This window comes from Trichechus manatus, unplaced genomic scaffold (assembly GCF_000243295.1).
Source record: "Trichechus manatus latirostris isolate Lorelei unplaced genomic scaffold, TriManLat1.0 scaffold00053, whole genome shotgun sequence".
Taxonomy (NCBI): domain Eukaryota; kingdom Metazoa; phylum Chordata; class Mammalia; order Sirenia; family Trichechidae; genus Trichechus; species Trichechus manatus.
The window spans coordinates 14,554,789-14,575,478 of record NW_004443989.1 but is presented as its reverse complement, the minus strand read 5'-3'; the positions used below and the strand labels follow the sequence as shown (position 1 = coordinate 14,575,478).

General features: G+C 40.3%; 1 gene segment (V, D, J or C); it reads left to right on the top strand.

Moving 5' to 3' along the window:
- The first annotated feature begins 9,416 nt into the window (after nt 1–9,416).
- LOC101358057 (Ig heavy chain V region 1B43-like) lies at nt 9,417–9,873 on the top strand. The segment is given in 2 exon segments: nt 9,417–9,462; nt 9,545–9,873. Coding segments are annotated over 2 exon segments (375 nt in total).
- Nucleotides 9,874–20,690: the final 10,817 nt, after the last annotated feature.

Here is a 20,690-nt window from a genome sequence, read left to right as displayed (position 1 = left end):
AGTATCCTTTGTTGCAAATCCTAACCTCTACAATGTTAATAAAGTAGGATTAGAGGCAGGTATGTTAAGGAGCCAGAACTCAATCTACAGGTGTAGGTTGCATGTTGAGTCATTCTCTTTGGAGATATAAAAGAGAGAAGCTAGCAGAGAGGAGAGGGACAGCATGCTACCAAGAATGAAGAATCAGAATAGAGTGTCCTTTGGACTTGGGGTTCCTGCACTGAGAAGCTGCAAGACCAGGGGAAGATTGATGACAAGGACCTTTCCCCAAAACTTACACAGAGAGAAAGACTTCTGGGCGAGCTGCACTCTGAATTCAGACATCTAGTGTTCCAGATGTGAGAGAATAAATTTCTCTTTGTTAAAGTCATACACTGGTGGAATTTCTGTTATAGCAACACTGGATAACTAAGACAGAATTTGGTACCAGGAGAGTGCGGTGCTGCTCTAACAGACACCTAAAGTGTGGAAGCAGTTTTGCAACTGAATGGGTAGAGGCTGGAAGAGTTCTTTCTTTGTTTGTTTTTGATAGTACCTTTCTTATTGTACTTTTTTTTATTGTTCTTCAGGTGAAGGTGGTGAAGGTTTACAAAACAAATAGTTTCTCATGAAACAGTAGTACACATATCGTTTTATGACATTGGTTAACAACCCCACGACGTGTCAACCCTCTTCTCCCTTCTGGACCTTTTTTTCTTTTTTTTGGTGAAAATATACATAGCCAAAGATACACCATTTCAAAAATTTCTACATGAACAGTTCAGTGACATTGACTATGCTCTTCCAATTTTGCTGCTATTCTCACTTTAGATGAAGGTTTACAGAACAAAATACTTTCTCATTAAACCATTAGTACACATGTTGCCCTATGACAATGGTTAACAACTTCACAACACATCAACTCTATCCTTACTCAACCTTGGGTTCCCTATCACCAGCCTTCCCATCCCCCTCTGCCTTCTAGCCCTTGTCCCTGGACTGCTGTGCTTCATTAGTCTCATTTTGTTTTATGGGGCTGTCCACTCCCTGGCTGAACAGTGAACCTCGGAAGTGACTTCACCACTGAGCTAAAAGGGTGTCTGGGGGCCATATTCTCGGGGTTTCTCCAGCGTCCTTTAGGCAAGTAATTCTGGTATTTTTGTGTGTGTGTGTGAGTTAGAAATTTGTTCTACGTCCTTCTCCAGCTCTGTCCAGAACCCTCTGTTTTGATCCTGGTCAGAGCAGTTAGTGGTGGTAGTCGGGCACCATCTAGCTGTACTGGACTCAGTCTGGTGGAGGCCTTGGTAGCTGTGGTCCATTAGTCCTTTGGACCAATCTTTCCCTTGTATCCTGTTCTCTTCACACTCCCTTGCTCCCGAAGGGATGAGACCAGTGGAGTATCGTAGTTGGATGCTTACTGGCTTTTAAGACCCCAGACACTACTCACCAAGGTAGAATATAGAACATTGTCTTTATAAACTGTGTTATGCCAATTGAGCTAGATGTTCCCTGAGACCATGGTCCCTAGAGCCCGACGTGGAAGGGATTTAAGGAGACTAATAGTAAAAGCGTAGATTGCCTTTAGGAGACTGTTGGTGAAATTACAGACATCAAAGACTATTCTGATCAGGACTTGGAAGGAAGTGAGGAGAGCTGTAACACTGGAGACAATGCATATGGTGAGAAGGAGCAGGAGAGAATCAACAGCAACATAATCAGGAGACTGGCATGAGAGAGTATGGGAGCAACCCACGGAGTGAAATAGCTGAGTGCCTTTTTGCAGGAGGCTTCTTGGTAAAGTGGGGTCCTTCTGGGCACATATTAGTGAAGCTAGTTTTGTCAATCCAAAGTGCAAGGGAGCTGAGTTTCTTCTAGCTGAGTTTTATTGGATGAATGGGGTGCCTACAGGCACTTATCAGTAGAGGTAAAGAGGTTTGGAATACTAGCCCGAGCAGGACAGAGATCAGCCAGGCCCAAAGGCCTGAGGGGCTGAAATGTCAAGGAACCAGGAAACAGGAACTGAAGAGACAAGCAACAGAGGAAGTAGAGCTACCTCAGTATCAAAGAGCAGGGCCATGATCTCTGGGGTCTCAAATTGTGAAGTCACAACCTCTTAGCTTTCAAAGATTCAAATCTTCACCAACTCATTTCCAGATTGTGGAGCTGCCTTTCATGATTGCCAGTGGGATGGGGACAGATCTGCTGCCCAGAGCTGTGGGGCGGGCTGCCATGTCCAAGGGACAGAAGAATGGGGCCTGCCAGGGTCTAGGGGATAAGTTCGTCACTCAGACAGACTAGGGGAATGGGGCCATACAAATCCCAGGAAGCAGAGTTTCTGTTCCAGTGGGCCTGGAAGGCAGAGCTGAAGCCCAGGGCAGAAGGACCTCCACCGAGAATCTGGAGAGTGAAGCCAACACCCAGAGTCCGGAGGGCAGGGTCATTGCCTAAATGATCTCAGAAAACGGATGGCTATTTTCAAAGCTTGAGAGCTAATGTAATGTGTTCTGATGACTTGCTTGGTGCCTGTTATCCCTTCTTTCTCTCCCATATCTCCCATTTATAATGGAAATGTCTACTTTGTGGCTGTTCCACCATTGTACTTGGGAAGCAGATAACTTGTATTCTAGATTTCACAGATGAAGAGGAATTTGCAGAAGATGATATTTTGGAATTGGAGTTCATTTAAGACTTTCGGGATGACATGACGGAGTGAAGGTGTTTTACATGTGGCAAGGACATGAATTTTGGAGAGGTCAAAGTGTGGAATGTTATAAACTGAATTGTGTACCTCAAAAATGTGTATCAACTTGGTTTGGCCATGATTCCCAGAAACGTGTGGTTGTTCACCATTTTGTGATATGGTGTGATTATCCTGTGTTGTAAATTCAACCCCTATACGTTAATGAGCAGGATTAGATGTAGTTATGTTAATGAGACCAGGACTCAATCTACAGAATTAGTTTGAATGTTGAGTCAATCTCTTTCAACATATAACAGAGAGATGGTGGCAGAGAGGAGAGGGACCTCATGCCACCATGAATGACAAACTAGGAGGGGACCGTGCCCTTTGGACCTGCGGTCTCTGCACTGAGAAACACCTAGACCAGGAGAAGACTGATGACAAGCAACTTGCTCAAGAACCAACAAGGAGAGAAAGAGTTCCCTGGGAGCTGGGCCCTGAATTTGGACTTCTAGTCTCCGAGACTGTGAGAGAATAAATTTCTGTTTGTTAAAGCCATCCAGTTGTGGTATTTCAGTTTTAGTAGCACTAGATAAATAAGATAGGGCTCATGGTGTATAAATAAGGAATAAGTAACAACAACAAACATTAGGAGGGGGAGAAACAGGATAATTATACACTTTTTGAATGTTAATGAAGTTATGTTGGTATCGATTTAAAGGAGGTCATTATAAATATAAGACGTTACATGTAAAAATCATGGTAAACACACACACAAAAAAATAAGAAATGTACACAAAAGGAAAAGAGAAGGAAATCAATATGCTTCACTACAAAAAAAAATCAATTAAACATAAATGTTAGCAGTATTGGAGGAACTGATGAACAAAGAAGAAATAAGATATGTCAAAAAATAAATAAATTGTAGAGAGAAATACCAAAAAGTATTGTAACAGAATACACTTATTGTGAGTAAATATGATCTGAATTGGGCAGCATCATTTGAACATGTCAGGAAGGAACTACAAAGAGGGGACAATGAAACGGGGTTACATAAGTCACTGTTACATTAATTTCTCATCAGATGATATCATCAAAGCAGGAGCAGGGTTCAGCAGACTCCCTTGGTTACAGAAACAGAATCAAAAAGGACACATCTTAAAACAGCCTCTACTCAGACCCTAGGGTTTGTGCCTCTCAAAACTTCTGCATATAAATAATTATCTAAAAGAACCCAATGCTTAATGCCAAGCAGCCTCTCCTAAGCCGCTTACTAAGCTATGAGTGTGACCTGAAGGTGACTTCATGGAACCAGTTACTTCAAGGTTCAAAAAGAACACCTAAGGGTTGATGGCCTGTGTGGGTCACCACAATTCCATGAATCCAGAAATCTATATACCAGGATAATCAAAATGATTTTGTTATTCCCTCCTTCTGATGATGATTCTGCTATAAAATTTTTGATCACAAATGTTCAATAATGGTAGCTAAGCACCATCCTATTCTTGTGGCCTCAGGAGATTGTTAATGGAGGCGATCAGACATAGAGCCCAGTTCCTCCTTCATCTGGCTTTCCTTTCCTCGGCTACTCCAGATGAACAGAAACCAATTGTAGCACCTTGGATGAACTCATGCAAGCCTTTAGGTCTCCAGATACTACCTCATGGACTAGGAAATAGAACAATATTAAGCCAATCTACTGAAGTGACGCACAACACCATTGCCCTAGAGCTTAGAACCAAGGAAACAAATTCCAAGAGGTGCATGTTTATACATAAGCAGCATTACTAGCTGCTTTTCATGTACCTCAGCAGCAGCTAACTTCTTCAATACTTCAGATTGTGTATTATTAATATAAACACAGTAATATTCATCTGTTGTTATGGTTAGGTGCGTTCGAGTCATTTCTGACTGATAGCTACTCTATAGGACAGAGTAGAACTTCCTCATAGAGTTTCCAAGGAGCAGCTGGTGGATTTAAACTCCTGATATTTTTGTTATCAGCCAAGCTCTTAACCACTACACCATCAGGGTTCCATCTATTAAGGGACAAATAACTCTTTGGGAGACTAACAGAAAATCTAATGCTATCTTACTTTGTAAAATCCTAGTTCAAACTTCAGATATTACTCTAATTATGGTCTTTACAAATTTGCTATGTTTATCAACACAAATTTATAATTTGAGAGTTACAATATCTAAACCTATTTAAAGTCTGATGATTTCCTTTAATGCAAGAATCAGCTATTTCAGTAACTAATAGTATTATGCTGGCTATAATGTCCTATCATCATTACTTGTTATGAGTTTGAAGGATCTGGAGGCTGATCAAGGAAAAAAAGATATGACCACTAGATGTTAGTGATGTATATCAACCTATTTATTGGGGTGACACGTTGAAAAGTGAGCATGTAGGGAAAACTCTCATAGCATTAGATTTGCAAGGTGTAAAATGCAGGGAACTTCCAGAAAGCCAGGAGTGCTAGGGAACTCCTGTAGGTTAGGGGAAAAGGAGAATGTACTTATGTGCCTAGGTGAAGTCTCTCAGTAGCCATCAAGAGCTTCTGAGTCAGACAGCTCCAAAGGACAGCAGTGGGTTGGGGTCCAAATAAATGGAGAGTTATTGTATGTTCATGGATAGGAAGATTCAAAATTGTTAAGATTTAAGTTCTTCCCAACTGAATCTACAGATTCAATGCATTCTCATACCACATCCCAGAAGGTTTTTTTTTTTTTGTTTGTTTGTTTTTTTGTGGCTACCCACCTCTAATAATGCCACATCTAATAAGCTTTTGTAGGACAGAGTAGAAATGTCCTATAGGGTTTCCCAGGCTGTAAAATCTTTACAGAAACAGACTGTCAAATTTTTCTCCTGTGGAGCGATTGGTGTGTTCTAACCACCAACCTTTTGGTTAACTGCTGAGTGCTTTAATCACTGTGCCACCAGTGCTAAAGCTTCCATGATACACCAAAATTTATATGTAAAGGCAAAAAAAAAAAAAAAAAGGAAAAAAGATCCAGAATAATCAACACAATGCAAAAAGAACAAAAGTTAGAGGACTGACAATATCCAACTTTGAGGCTTACTATAATGCTACTTTGATTAAAACAGTATGACACTGCTGAAAGAATAGGCAAAGAGATTATGGAAAAGTATAGATATGCCAGAAATATATCCACACCAATACAAATATAGTCAATTGATCTTTGACAAAGGATAAAAATTAATTTAATGGAAATTCGGATAGTCTCTTCAACAAATGGTGCTGGAACAACTGGACATCCATATGCAAGAAGAAAAGAAGTTAAAAAACGTGAACAAGAAGAAGAAGAATCATCTAGGCATAGACCTTACACCTTTCTCAAAAATTAACCCAAAATTGATCTCAGACCTAAATGTTAAATGCAGAACTATATAACTTCTAGAATACAATATCTGAGAAAATCAAAGTGACCTTGGCCTTGTCAATGTGTTTTAGATACCATATCAAAACCATGATCCAGAAAAGAAAAAAAACAAAGAAACAACAACAACAAAAATACGTTGGACTAAATTAAAATTAAAAGCCTTTGATCTATGAAAGGCACTGTTAAGGGAATAGATAGACCAGTCAAAGATTGGGAGAAAACATTTGTCAAACACATATCTGGTAAAAAGCTTGTATCCATCATACAGAAAGAACCCTTAAAATTCAGTAACACACACACACACACAAAACCACTCAAATTATGAAACAGGCGAGAGATCTGAACTGATACCACACCAAAAAGATACACATTTGAAAAGCAAAAGACCCCCTTATCACATCATTCAAAAGTACATATTATCAAAATGACTTAATTCTGTTGATGTTGAACTTGATCAGCTGGCTTAGATAGGAGTTTCTAGGTTTCTCCACTGTAAAGTTACTCTTTCACCCTCTTACAATAATATATGCTTTGGAAAGAAATCCCTATGCACAGCACACAAGGTAAAAGTGGAAAATTTTGCTCCACTTTCTTTAGAGGTGAATATCTTCATAAATTATGTGGAAATACCCTCAGAGAAGATTTTCCTCTTCAATCAAATATATTAATTAATTAATCTCAGCAAGGATTTCGAACATTTATTTTAATCTCTGTGTTATAAGCTAATACTACTACTTTGATTTTTGTGCTCAATTGTTCTGTCTTTGGATATTAGGACCTCTTTCAATTGGCTCCTTTGTCCCTTTGACGTGCCTACGTCAATGTGGGTTTTTTGTTTTTTTATTGTTTTGTTTTGTATTTGAGAAGATCCTTAATTTGGGTACATAAGATTACGGAGGCTCATTTTGCATATTCTCTGTCCAGCCCTGGAATCAGCCATTTCTCCAAAAAACTCATGTTCCTTTTATTGTAGAATGGAATTAGGAAACAACATATGAGTGCTATGTGTACTCATTGCTACTGGGGTGTCACTCCTTCTAGGCCCCTTCAGCTGACAGAACAAGGGAACATATGTGTGTATTCAAACTCATGCAAATGTTAATATCTATAAATATTTCTATATCTTACCATTAAGATACAGATAAGCTTGAGTTCATACTGATGTCTCCAACTGTAATTCATTACCCTATGGATCAATTTAGTCTCCTTATGTATTGACTCTTATCTCAACCATGAGAAACCTGGCTTAAAGTTAATAAATCTTATGTTATATGACAAGTAAGAGAATAAGAGATGGAAGAAAACAAAGATAGTTGATACACACACTTCCACTATTAACTCACACACATATTTTTACCAAAATAACAGAGGAATACTCGTAACGATTATAATCCTTGTCTTTACAAACATGTTCAGTGGTCTTAGCTGATATTTGGAAGTCTAGTACTTTCCTCCGCTAGCCATTCCATGTTCTCTTTGCCCTCCACAAACACTTCAGCTGGTCGTGCTTCTTTACCTAGTGGGGTGACATAAACCTTCATTTTTGAAATGTCTGTACCATTAGGAGTTCTGCCTGAATTGTAGATTACTGTCGTTTTCTATTGACTTTAATTACAGGGCTTAGTAATATTAAGAAATGCCCTAAGGGATCTCCTGTATTCCAGACATACTCTCCTTTGCTTCCAATACGTAATAACGGTCCAATTTCCCCTTGGTAATTCGAGTCAATCACACTAATAAATCCCTTCTTTGACTGTTGATTCAGAGGTATGAGGAGCCCAAAGTGACTGGGTGACATTCTTAACTCCCAGTTCGTGGAATCACTGTTGTGTCTCCTGGTAGGAGCATTCCTCTCTTTGGAACTAAGACCTATAGAGCAGCAGAGCATAGAGTTACTGAGACAGGAAGAAAAATTATTGTGAGTGAACCACTAATGGTAATAGTCAGTGGCACCACTCCCATTTTCACCCCTTGACTCATGGTTCTGTGAATCCTGGCTATGGAAAAAAAAGCACCATATATTGGATGTTCATATAGAGAATATACAGCCTCCTGGAGAACATAACCTCAGACCCGTAACATATTGCCACATAACTGCATGTAATTGAGTCTAAAAAGGCTGTTCTTCCTATCACACCAGCTGTCTCAGAATGATGACAAACATGGTAAGACCAGTGAATTCCATGAGCATGACCCGTTGTTGCATTTCATTTGGTATAAAGTAGGTTCCTTGATCAGAGTCAATATTATGTGGAATATCATGATGATGGGTAAGGCATTCTGTAAGTCCACACATGGTAGTTTTAGCAGAAACATTGCATTCAGGGAAGGCAAATCCACATCCAGTGTAAGTATCTATTTCAGTAAGAAAAAAAAAAAAAAACCTGCTGTTTCTTTCATTATGGGAATATTCCCTGGGTCTCTTCAACAGTGGGTATATGGGTTTTACATGATAAATCAACTTTAATATTATTGAATTCTAGTTAAATTTCATTGTGATTTAAATCTTCTTACCTTAAATTTCATAAGGTATGCTTTATGACTCAGAATATACTGTATCTTGATAAATGCTACACAGAAGTAAATGAGTTTCCACAACAATTCATTAATTCATCTTAAGTCAACTGAATCCTACTTTAAAAATTGTTGATGTTCAGAGAATGATTTTTGCCTCAATTCCAAAAATACTACTTGTCCTCCTATAGGCTGTAATTGTGAAAATCTTTTGAAATTCTTTATACACCCCTGTCTTGGTAACTTTAAGAAACTTTGATTTTCCTGGTTATATGAACGAATATTGTCCTAAGATCACTAGAAAGACAGTGAAATCTCACACACAGGAGATGCCTCCTGAAAACACACAAGAGAGCAGGGGAATCATTGTCCACTTAGGCATCTGGTTGGGGCTTGGGTCACGTCCCTCAGACACGTCTTCCTTCCACTTATATGTAGTGACCAAAACGTAAAGACCACAGGAGAGACCATAGTCCAAAATCATCCACAATTGTGTGTCTATATCTTCAGAGGTGCTCTCCAACACAAACTGAAGACAATCAACACCAGTACTGGAAGGTTCTCACTTCCTCTGGGAAATACACCTTCTTTGTACACAGGACACAAATCACTTAACTCTCTACCAGGACCAGAGAAATAGGGGGAGACCTCCATAAAGGGATAATCCTATAAGCCCTAGTCTTCTCCTCATCCTGTTGCACTCCTGAAGCTGCAGCGCTGCCCACATGCAAATGTCTCTTTCAGTCAATGAAGGAGGAAGGGCTTTAAGCCTGGGCAACTAAGTGTAATTTCTCATTCTGGGCTGGGGTTTCTGAGAAAGAAAGGACTCCCCAACATGACATGGCTGTGCCTCTTCCTCTGCCTGGTCACTGCAGCCCCAGGTGAGATTTTCCAGAATTTCAGAGATGAGGCTGTGGTCTGTGGTGTCTGCTTGTGACTCACTGTGGTCTTCCTTGTTCCCAGGTGTCCTGTCCCAGGTGCAGCTGCAAGAGTCGGGCCCAGGACTGGTGAAGTCCTCACAGACCATCTCCCTAAGTTGTGCTGTCCCCAGATACTCCATCACCAGTGGTTATGGCTGGTCCTGGATCCGCCAGTCCACAGAGAAGGGGCTTCAGTGGACTGGGTATATAAGTTATAGTGGTAGCACTAATTACAACCCATCCCTCAAGAGCCGCAGCTCCATTTCCAGAGACACATCCAAGTATGAGTTTTCCCTGCAGCTGAGCTCCATGACCACTGACGACACGGTTGTGTATTACTGTGCGAGAGGCACAGTGAAAGGCAGTCAATAGGATCCCAGACACAAACTTCCCCTCAGGGTGGCAGGAAGTAGCGGGGCTGCAGTGAGAACTCAGGACCCACAGAGTTTAACAACCCAGCCCCAGGAGCAGGGACAGTGTTTGAAGAATGAAGGAAGAAGGTTTTTTTTTTAGAGGGGGCTTTACACTCTGATCTTTTGTTTCTCTTCTCTGAGCGAATGGTTTCCCCTGGAACTGTCTCCTACTTCCTATCTTCATGTCTATTTCTTGCAAATACAAAACAAAACAAAGAAACAAAAACCATTCTGTTTTCCTTCCAGGGAAAATCAAATATCTAATTAGGATCTAGCATCTAGAATATAGAAAGAACTCTAAAAGCTCAACAATAAGGCAGATAATGAAGTTGAAAATGAACAAAGGATTTTATCATTGTTTCTCCAAAAGACATTTACAAATGACTTAAAAGCACATTAAAGGTGTTCAACTGTATTAGCCATTGCAAAAAAAGAAAAACAAATGTGTTGCCATCAAGTCGATTGTTACTTATAGTTATCCTATAGGACAAAATAGAACTGCCCCAAAGGGTTTCCAAGGAGCAGGTGGTGGATTCAAACTGGAGACCTTTTGGTTAGCAGCCAAGTTCTTAACCACTATGCACCAGGGCTCCCATTAGTCATTATAGTAAAGCAAATTGAGATCACAATGAGATATCATTTTGCAGCTACTAGAGTGGCTATTACAAAAAATAAAAAAGATTTTAAATTACAAATATTGTTGAGGTTATGGAGAAATTGCAGCCCTCATCTTTTTTTTTTTCTTTTTTTGCTGGTGTGAAAATAAAATGAAGCCCCCTTGGAAAACAGTTTGGCTTCTCTTCAAAAAGATAAACATAGAATAACTGTATTACTGAGCAATTTCATTCTGGGTGTATACTCAAAATAATTGAAAGCAGAGACTCAAACAGATACTTGTAAACCAAAGCTTAATGCATTATTATTCACAATAGCTAAAAAGTGAAAACAACCCAAATGTCAATTAACAGGTGAATTTTTAAACAAAATATCCTATATGCATACAATGGAATATCATTCAGTAACAAAAATGATTGAAGTTATTATACATGCAATGAAATAGATGAATCATGAAAACCTGCTAAATGAAATAAGCCAGACACAAAGTGACAGATATTGTATGATCTCACTTACCTGGTAGATCTAAAGTAGGCAAATTCATGGAGACAGAAAGCAGATTCGTGGTTATTACTGCTTGGGGGAGGAGGTAAGATGTCTTTGGTTCCTAATGGGTACAGTGGTTCTGAAAGGGCTGATGAAAACATTCTGGAAATAGTGATGATTGTTGTGGAATATTGTGAAAATAATTAATAATACCTAACTGTACACATAAAAATTGTTAAAATGGCTAATTTTAGCCTGTATCTATTAACCACTACAAAATTACAGCAAAAACAGCAACAAATTCACAAAGCTTCCAGGTTAATTACATTGTATGTGCAGGGAATTTGCCCGTGTCTGATGGTAGCAATTGCAAATTGCCTTTCTCATTAAAACCATTTTATTTTAATGAAATACACTTATATAATAGTGTTACCAAACACTATGGGTTCAGTGCTTGCATTCTAGTTAAGAATAACTAGGAGTCAAGCGGATTTAAACCGAGGCATAGTTTATTACTCATGGTCAGTAAGGAGAGGAGTGGGTATCCTCCCCTGAAAGCACTTTCTCCCTGAACAAAGGGCTAGGAGTGCTGTTTTATACAGGCAGGAGAGGGGAAGTCATACATATTCATTAACTTCATATATATTCAAAAAAGGGTTACGGTAGAATTCTTGCGCAGAACTGGCTGATGGTCTTCTCACTTAGGAAATGGGCTCGGTCACCGCTCAATGACGTATGTCCAGTGATTTTGGTTCCTAGGCAACACTTAAGGGATAAGGTCATCTGCCTGTTGACCTGGTCTCTTACCACAAATGCCCAGTATTCTAATTGGCTGATCTGAAAGACAGCTACAAACAGACAGGAGGAAGGAAACAACATTCACACCATTCTTCTTCTAGACAAAATCTTTAACTTAAATAACTTGTCGTTCAAGGCGTTTTCTGTCCCTAGCTGGTCTCAATAGGAGTTCCACAACACTTTATTCATTTTCTTTCAAGTGGAAACAATCTTACTTTAGAAAATATACTGACCTTCAGAGAATCATTTTTGTCTCCATTCCAACAGTAGTACTTAGCATCACATGTGCTTTGGTTGTGAAAGCTTTTGTGTAATTCTTTATCAGCCTCTGTCCTGGTGAGTTTAGGAAACTTTGATACTCCCAGATATATGAAAAGAACCTTGTCCTGAGGTCACAATAATAGACAGAGGCATCTCACAGACTGGGGCACCTCCCACCACCACACAGAAGCAAAGGAGAATCACTGAGTGGGGCTTGAACAGATCTCTCAGACATGGCTGCCTTCCATGTGTGTGCTAATCAGATGAACAGCACACAGGGAACACATAATACTTCAAAATCATCTGGAACTGTGTATCTGCATAGGTACTTCCTATGACAAATAGGAAATCAACCCCATTGCTGGAAGATTCTCATTTCTTCTGGACTATCCACTCTCTTCTTCCATGGGACACAAATTGATTTCCTTTCTGTCAGGACCAGAGAAATGGGTGCAAGTGTTTCATGAAGATATGGTCCGTGTATTCTGTGTTCCTCCCTCACCCTATTCCCCTCTGGTAGATGCAGGTCTTCCCACATGCAAATAACTCTCCAGCCTTGGAGGGAGAAATAGACCTTAAGCTTTAGTAGGCCAGTGTGATTTCTCACTGAGGCCTGGAGTGTCTGAGAAAGACTGGAACCCCAGGAGAAAAACATGAATAGTAGCTGTGTCTCATCCTCTGCCTGGTGGTTGCAGTCCCAGGTAAGATTTCACAAGATTTCAGAGATGTGATCATGGGCTGATGTGTCTGCTTGTGACTCACTGTGGTTCTCTTTATCCCCAGGGATCCTGTCCCAGGTACAGCGGCAAGCTCCAGGCCCAGGAATGTCAAATTCCTTGCAGACCCTCTCCCTTTCATATTCTGTCTCTGAATTTTCCATCACAACCAGTGGTCACTGTTGGAGTTGGATCTATCAGCCCATGGGGAAAAGGCTGGAGTGGGCTGATTATATATATTATGATGGGAACACTTACTACAATGATCCCTCAAGAGATGCTGTTCCATCTACAGAGATATAGCCTCAAACCAGTTTGCCCTGTAGCTGAGCTGCATGACTGCTAAGGAAATGGCCATGTATTACTGTGCAAGATGCACACAGTGACAGAAAGATAGTGTAAACTCAGACATAATCCTCCCCTGTAGGGAGCAGGCTGGTCTACAAGGGAGCTCTCAGGACCTCAGAGGACAGGGGCCAAGCTTCAGGTGCAGGGCACAAGTATTTAAAATTCAAAGGAAGAAAGACGGTTTTATTTTCTTGTCTGTTTTTCTTTTTTTCCTCATTTTTCCAGCCTGATCTTTGCTTTTCCCCTCTAAAAGCAAATGGTTTTTCCCGGGATGCTTTCCTCCTCCCTGCCTTTATCTCTCCTATTTATCTTATTTAAAAACTTGGTTTCTTGTCAAAGACTACAGAATAGAAGGATGAAAAAAAAGTAAATTTACACTGGAGATACAGCACTAACATTACCTCAACTAGGTAACTGGGATCAACAGTGATAGGTCATACTGATATAAAACCCTTGATATTATATAATGATAAAGGCATTTACCTCTGTGACCTTATACCCAAGAAACCATCACTTCAATGTAGTTATGAAAAATACTTCAGAAAACACTCAGAAGAGGGACGTTCTACAAAATACTTGCCATCAAAAACAAGGAAAATCTGAGAAATTATCACAGACAAGAAGAACCTAAGGAGACATGAAATCAATAGTAATGTTGTACTGTACATGATCCTGTAACAGAAAAAGGGAAAGCTAATGAAATTTGTATAAAATATGGACTTTAATTAACAAAAATGGAGTCAACAACATGGCAGTGTAAATTGTCCCACACTCACCCTGCTACAGAAACAAAAAACTTAGAAGAAATTGTCAGAATTTACCTTGCCATAACTCTGGTAAACAGTCAACAGTTCACATCAACCTCAGGAACACTGAAACAGTTAAAAAAAAAAAAAAAAAAACTTCAATATGGTACGAAAACTTTGTGGCTTTTTTTTTTTGTTCCCAGCTGTGTTCCAACTCTGCCCCACTCCACATCAACTGGAAGCAGCAACTCAACTTTCCAGCCTGGGGCCTTGGACCCTGGTTCCAGAGGGAGCAGAGTATGCCATATTCACATATTATTGGGCTTTCTATTCTAACTTGCCGGATGACTGCCTGTCTTAGTTATCTAGTTCTGCTATAACAGAAATACCACAAATGGATGGCTTTAACATAGAGAAATTTATTCTCTCACAGTTTAGGAGACTAGAAGTCCAAAATTCAGGGTGCAAGCTCTATAGGAAGGCTTTCTCTCTCTGTCAGTGCTAGAAGAAGTTTCTTGTCATCAATCTTCCCATGGTCTAGGAGAGTCTCAGCACGGGAACCCCGGGTCCAAAGGACATGCTCTCTCTCAGCACTGTTTTTTTGTGATATGAGGTCCCCCTGTTTCTCTGCTCACTTCTGTGTTTTATATCTCAAAAGAGATGGACTCAACAGACAGCCTAAACATGTAGATTGAGTTCTGCCTCATCAATATAACTGTGTTTATTCTGCCTTATTGACATCATAGAGGTAGGATTTACAACACATAGGAAAATCACAACAGATGACAAAATAGTAGACTTTCATACAATATTGGGAGTGAAGGCCTAGCCAAGTTGACACATATTTTTTAGGGAAACAATTCAATACATGACACTAAGGAAAGGACTGAAGCAAAGAACAAAGTGCTCATTAATGTTTTGTCAATCTCAGACATCATACAGGGTGGGAATGTTGCAGACATAGCCCAAAATGCAGTAAGGGAAAGGAAAATCTGGTAGCCACGAGTCTTAGTCATCTACAGTTGCTATAACAGAAATACCACAAGTGGATGGTTTTAACAAAGAGAAGTTTATTCTCTCACAGTCCAGTAGGCTACAAGTACAAATTCAGAGCATCAGCTCCAAGGGAACTCTTTCTCTATCAGCTCTGGAGGAAGGTCCATGTCACCAATTTTCTCTTGTTCTGGGAGCTTCTCTGCACAGAACCTCAGGTCCAAAGGGCACACTCTGCTCGACACTGCTTTCTTGGTGGTATGAGGTTCCCATGTGTCTCTGCTTGCTTCTCTCTTTTATATCTCAAAAGAGATTGGCTTAAGGCACTATCCAATCTTGTATACCTCATCAGTGTAACTGCTGCTAATCCATTTTAGTAGATCACAGTGATTGAATTTACAACACATAAGGAAATCGCATCAGATTACAAAAAGGTACACAATACTGGGAATCATGACCTAGCCAAGTTGACAGACTTTTTGGGAGACACAATTCAATCCATGACACTCCACCCTTTGCCCCCACAAATTCATGTCTTTTCCACATGTAAAACATATTCACCCCATCATATCATGGCAATAGTCTTAACTTCAAGTCCAAAATCCAAAAATTCTTCATCTGTGAAATCTAGAATACAAGTTATCTGTTTCCAAAGGCAAAATGGCAGAACAGGCACAAGCTAGACATTTCCATTACAAATGGGAGAAAATACAGGGAAAGAAGGAATAATAAGCACCAAGCAAGTTAGCAGAACACATTACATTAGCCCTCAAGGCTTTCAAAATAATCTGTTCTCTGAGACAATTTATACAACAGCCCTGCCCTCCAGACTCTAGGCATTAGCCACAGTCTCTGCCTTCTGAGTGGACGCCCCTTGGCCCTGGGCTTCAGTTCCTCCTTCCAGGCCCACTGGGACGGCAGCTCTGCTCTCTGGGCTTTAGGCGCACCATTCTCCTAGTCCAGTGGAGTGACAACTCCACCCTTAGAAATACCAGAGGCCTGGGCTCCACCCTTTGAAACTCCTGAGGTCATGGCCATACCTTTTGAGACTGACGCAGCTTGGCTTCTTGTGTTCCTTGTGTCTTCAATTTCTGCTTCCTGTGGCCTCTTGGCCCTTGAACCTCATGCCCACATCTGTCCTGCTGGGACAAGTGTTCCAAAGCTCTGTATCTCCACTGATATGTACCCAGAGGCGCCCCACTCCACCAGGAAGCCTTCTATGCACAGGGACTCAGCTCTCTTGCTCCATGGGTCAGCACCAGTGCCATCTCATGCTGGTCTCCTGGTTCTGCTGGTGCTGGTTCTTTACCACTGCCCCTTCTCTGCTGCTGCCCCTTCTCTGCTGCTGCTGGTCCTCTGTCACTGCCGCACCTCTATCCATTCACAGTTTAAAGACTGCCTCCACATTTTAGGTATCTGTTAGAGCAGCATCCCACTCATAGTGCCAAATTCTGTCTTGGTCATCTAGTGTTGCTATAACAGAAATACCACAAATGGATGGTTTTAACAAACAGAACTGTATCTCTCATAGTCCAGTAGGCTACAAGTACAAATTCAGGGTGTCAGCTCCAAAGAACACTTTCTCTGTCAGCTCTGGAGGAAGGTTTGTGTCGTCAATTTTCATTTGGTCTGGGAGCTTCTCTGCACGGGAAACTCAGGTCCAAAGGACACACTCTGCTTGACACTGCTTTCTTGGTGGTATGAGGTTCCCATGTGTCTCTGCTCGCTTCTTTCTTTTATATCTCAAAAGAGATTTTCTTAAGACACTATCCAATCTTGTATGCCTCATCAGTATAACTACTGCTAATCCATCTTAGTAGATGATAGTTATTGAGTTTACAACACATAAGGAAATCATATCAGATTACAAAACAGTACACAATTACACAATACTGAGAATCATGACCTAGCCAAGTTGACAGAAATTTTTGGGGACACAATTCAATCCATGACACCACGTGAAGCAAAAGAGTGCAATTAAGACACACAACAGAAGGCTCAAGGCCAAGGCAGAAAAGCTGTGGAGTGACTTTTCCAGGGAAATTAGCATATTCAAAAGCACCATGCGTATGGAGGAACTAAGAGTTCCATGTGCGTTTTCAGAGCAAGGCATATGTTCAGGAAAGACTAGAGAAAACTCTATTCTTCCCACATAGGCTGCTCTGTAGTCTCAGTGTAAGCCTGGGTAAGTGTGGAAGGATAGGCCCATACCAGAGTATGTGTGCAAAGACTGCAAAAAACTTGTTTCTATTTATTTCTTTCACTTGTTTGATTTTCTTTTTCTCATTTTTTTTTTTCCTTTTAAACTACTGCCATTCAAGGATATCTCTGTCAGAACAGTATCTAAATAAAAAATAAAGGAACAGTCACTTTAGGGAACACATGCATCAACAAATACATTCTTGAAAAAAGAGCTTGAAAAAGCTCACTAAATTAACAGACAACTCTATAGTCTTTCCACTGTCCATCAAACCAACTAAAAAGAGCTAAGCCTGAAGAAGGAGGAAAATCTGATTTTAATACTTATTATTTTATATTATTCAAATGTCCCTTTGCCAAAAGTAACATGCAGAAAACTAGAATAGGACAAGCCATTCAAAGAAAAAAAAATTAAATAAAGCTACAGAACTATTATTGAGGACTCCCAGATAGTGGATTTACTAGAAAAAACTTTAAAATAAGAGTATTAAACGTGCTTTAAAAGTTAAAGTTAAACACAGGCAATGAAGCAAAGGAAATAATAAAAACAATGTATGAACAAAAGGAGAACAATAAAAAGAATAAATTATAAGAAAAAGCACCACAAAGAGATTACACAGTTGAAAAGCACAATGAATGAAATGAAAAATTTACTAGAGGGGTTCAAGGGCAGACATGAGCTGGCAGAAGAAAAAATAAGTGAACTTAAAGACAGTAAATTTGAAATGATCTTGTCTGAAGAACATAAAAGAAAAATAGAGCTAAGAGATCCGTGGGGGCACCATCCAGTAAACCAACTTATAAGTTATGTGATCTCCAGAAGGTAAAGAGATAGATAAAGGGGTAGAAAGAATACAGAATGACTGTGATACTAACACCTTTTTTGTAGTTCTTTACCCTACTCCTGTTCTGATGAGTTAAGAAACTTTGACTCCTCCTAGATATATGAAAAGAACCTTGTCTGAGATCACTAGGATAGATAGAGGCATCATACACACTATGAGCCTCCTCCTCTAACACACAGGAGTGCAAGGGGATCACTGTTATTTTGGGCAGCTGGGTTAGAGCTCACTGAACGTCCCTCACAATGGTTTATTTCCACGTGTGTGTAGTGATAGAGGGCCAGGAAATGGTGATGGAGTAGAGATATAAGGTGAAAACTAAGGAAATCTGAATAAAATATAGATTTTAATTAATAATAACATATCAATATTTGTTCATTGTTTGTGACTAATATATCATACTAATGTAAGATAATAATAGGAAGAACTCGATGGTGGTGGGGTTGGGGTGTAAGGGTTCTCTCTGTGTTATCTTCATAAATTTTTCATAAGTCTAAAACAACTCTAAAAAAATCTATTTTTAAAAACAGCTCTGAAAAGAATACAGTCAGTTGCTTCTCTGCCATATTGGATTAAATGTTTTGATTAAACTGGCCCGAACTCCCTCAGAGCTCCTCATTACCTCTACCCCAAGAAACCCTGTGGTTCTTTCAATGCAGGTAATTCTTTGTAAACACCTGGGACCATTTCAGGGTGCTTTTCCACAGCCTCAGAGGAAACCTGGAGCTCCACCCTCATATATAAGCCCCACTCACTCTGTTATTTCAAGTAGCCTGTGATGCAGAGTAAAAAGTCATAATTTCTTAATCTTCTAGCTGAAAGGAACCTACAAAGCACTGATGTAAACTAAGATTATACTCATATGATTTGGGTGGTAAAATATTTCTGAGAAACATTCTGGTTTTAAAGACTGAAAAATTGTGAATTTTCTAATGAATTTTCTTTCTGTGGGAGTTTACTTGCATATTAAATTTAAATGATCCACAAAATTAAATATCTGGAATATGCTCTTCTAGCCTAGCACTAATTACATGTGATGGTTAAGGTTGTGTGTCAACTTGGCTGGGCCATGATTCTCAGTGGTTTGGCAGTTATGATGTAGTTTGATAGCTATGTAATGATGTAGTCACCTCCACGATGAGATCTGATATAATGTAATCACCTCCATGTTGAGATCTGTTATAAGAAGATGATCAGTTGAAAGGAAGTTTCCTTGGGGACGTGGTCTGCATTCAATATAGGTGGACTTTCTGGCAGGGCTCTCTGGCTTTGCTCTCTCTGGAAGCTGCAACTGGCTCCTGTTCATCTGACCTCCAGTTCTGGGGACTGAGCTGGTAGCTTACCTGCTGATCTTGGGATTCGACAGCCTCTGCAGCCTGTGAGCCAGACACCTGCTGTCTAACCTACCAGTCTTGGGTTCACCAGCCCCTGCAGATGAACTACTCCTCTCAAGACTGATCCATGAACTTGGGACTTCCTAGCCTCTGAAACTGAGTAAGCCATTTCCTTGATATAATCTTTCTGTAAGTATATCTAAGGACATGATGCTTGATAAAGTAGAGGGTCAGCGAAAAAGAGGAAGACCCTCAAAATGATGGACTGACACAGTGGCTGAAACAATGGGCCCAGACATAACAATGACTGTGAGGATGGCGCAGGACTTGGCACTGTTTCGTTCTGTTGTACATAGGGTCTACATGAGTAGGAACTGACTTGACGGCACTTAACAAAAACAACAACATAAACAACATAAATGTATTTATACAATTCATTGGTTTTGCTTTCCTAGAGAACTCAGTCTAAGACATTAATATCAAGGTTTGAATTGTGTCCTCAAAAAATATGTGTCAACTTTGCTATATCATGATTCCCAGCATTGTGTGGTTGTCCTCTATTTTGTGATTTGATGTAATTTTCCTATGTGTTGTAAATCACAATCTCTGCCTGTGGTTAATAAGGCAAGATTAAGTTATGTTAAAGAGGAATAGGATGGAATATAACACACTTACTCAGTTCACACTCCTGATCTGAAGTAAGCAGAGTTCCTTGGGGTGTGGTCTGCATCACTTTTTATCTGACAAGAGATAAAAGGAGGGAGAAGTGAGTAGAGAGGGATGTCGTGCCACCAAGAGAGAAGCACCAGGAGTGGAGTTCATCCTTTGGACCCAGGGTTCCTACTCTGAGAAGCTCCTAGACCGGGGGAAGATTGATGACAAGTACCTTCTCCCAGAGCCAAAAGAGAGATAATGCCTTCCCCTCAAGCTAGCACCCTGAATTCAGACTTCTAGCCCCCTAAACAGCCATCCATTTGTGATATTTCTGTTATAGAAACACTAGTTATCTAAGACGCTACATGTTAAGACCTTAAAGATTTGTCTGTACTTTATTTCTCCACTTTCTGCCCGCACACCTACAGGTTGATGATAGACTCTGCTGTTGTCCCTCTCTGCCCCAGAGGTCCCTTACGGACTGCAGCAACTATCTCCCACTGCTGGTCTGGTATCCCCTTCTCTGTAGAAACATCCTCATTCAAAGAATCCTCTGAGAGTGTGGGCCGTACCCTCATCTCTCCTGAGCAGGCCCAGGGTGCACAAGTCCAACCTCCTCCACAAAAATACAAGCTGTGTAGGGGGAAGGTCTGAGGCATAAGGAGTCCTCAGTGTCCAAACTGACCCCACTGGTGACATGGCCTCTCCACTCAAAACAGCCACTCCCTTGGAGAGCAGGGGAAGAGTAGGCAGGCAGGGGACAACAGGGCCTTTCCCTCAATGG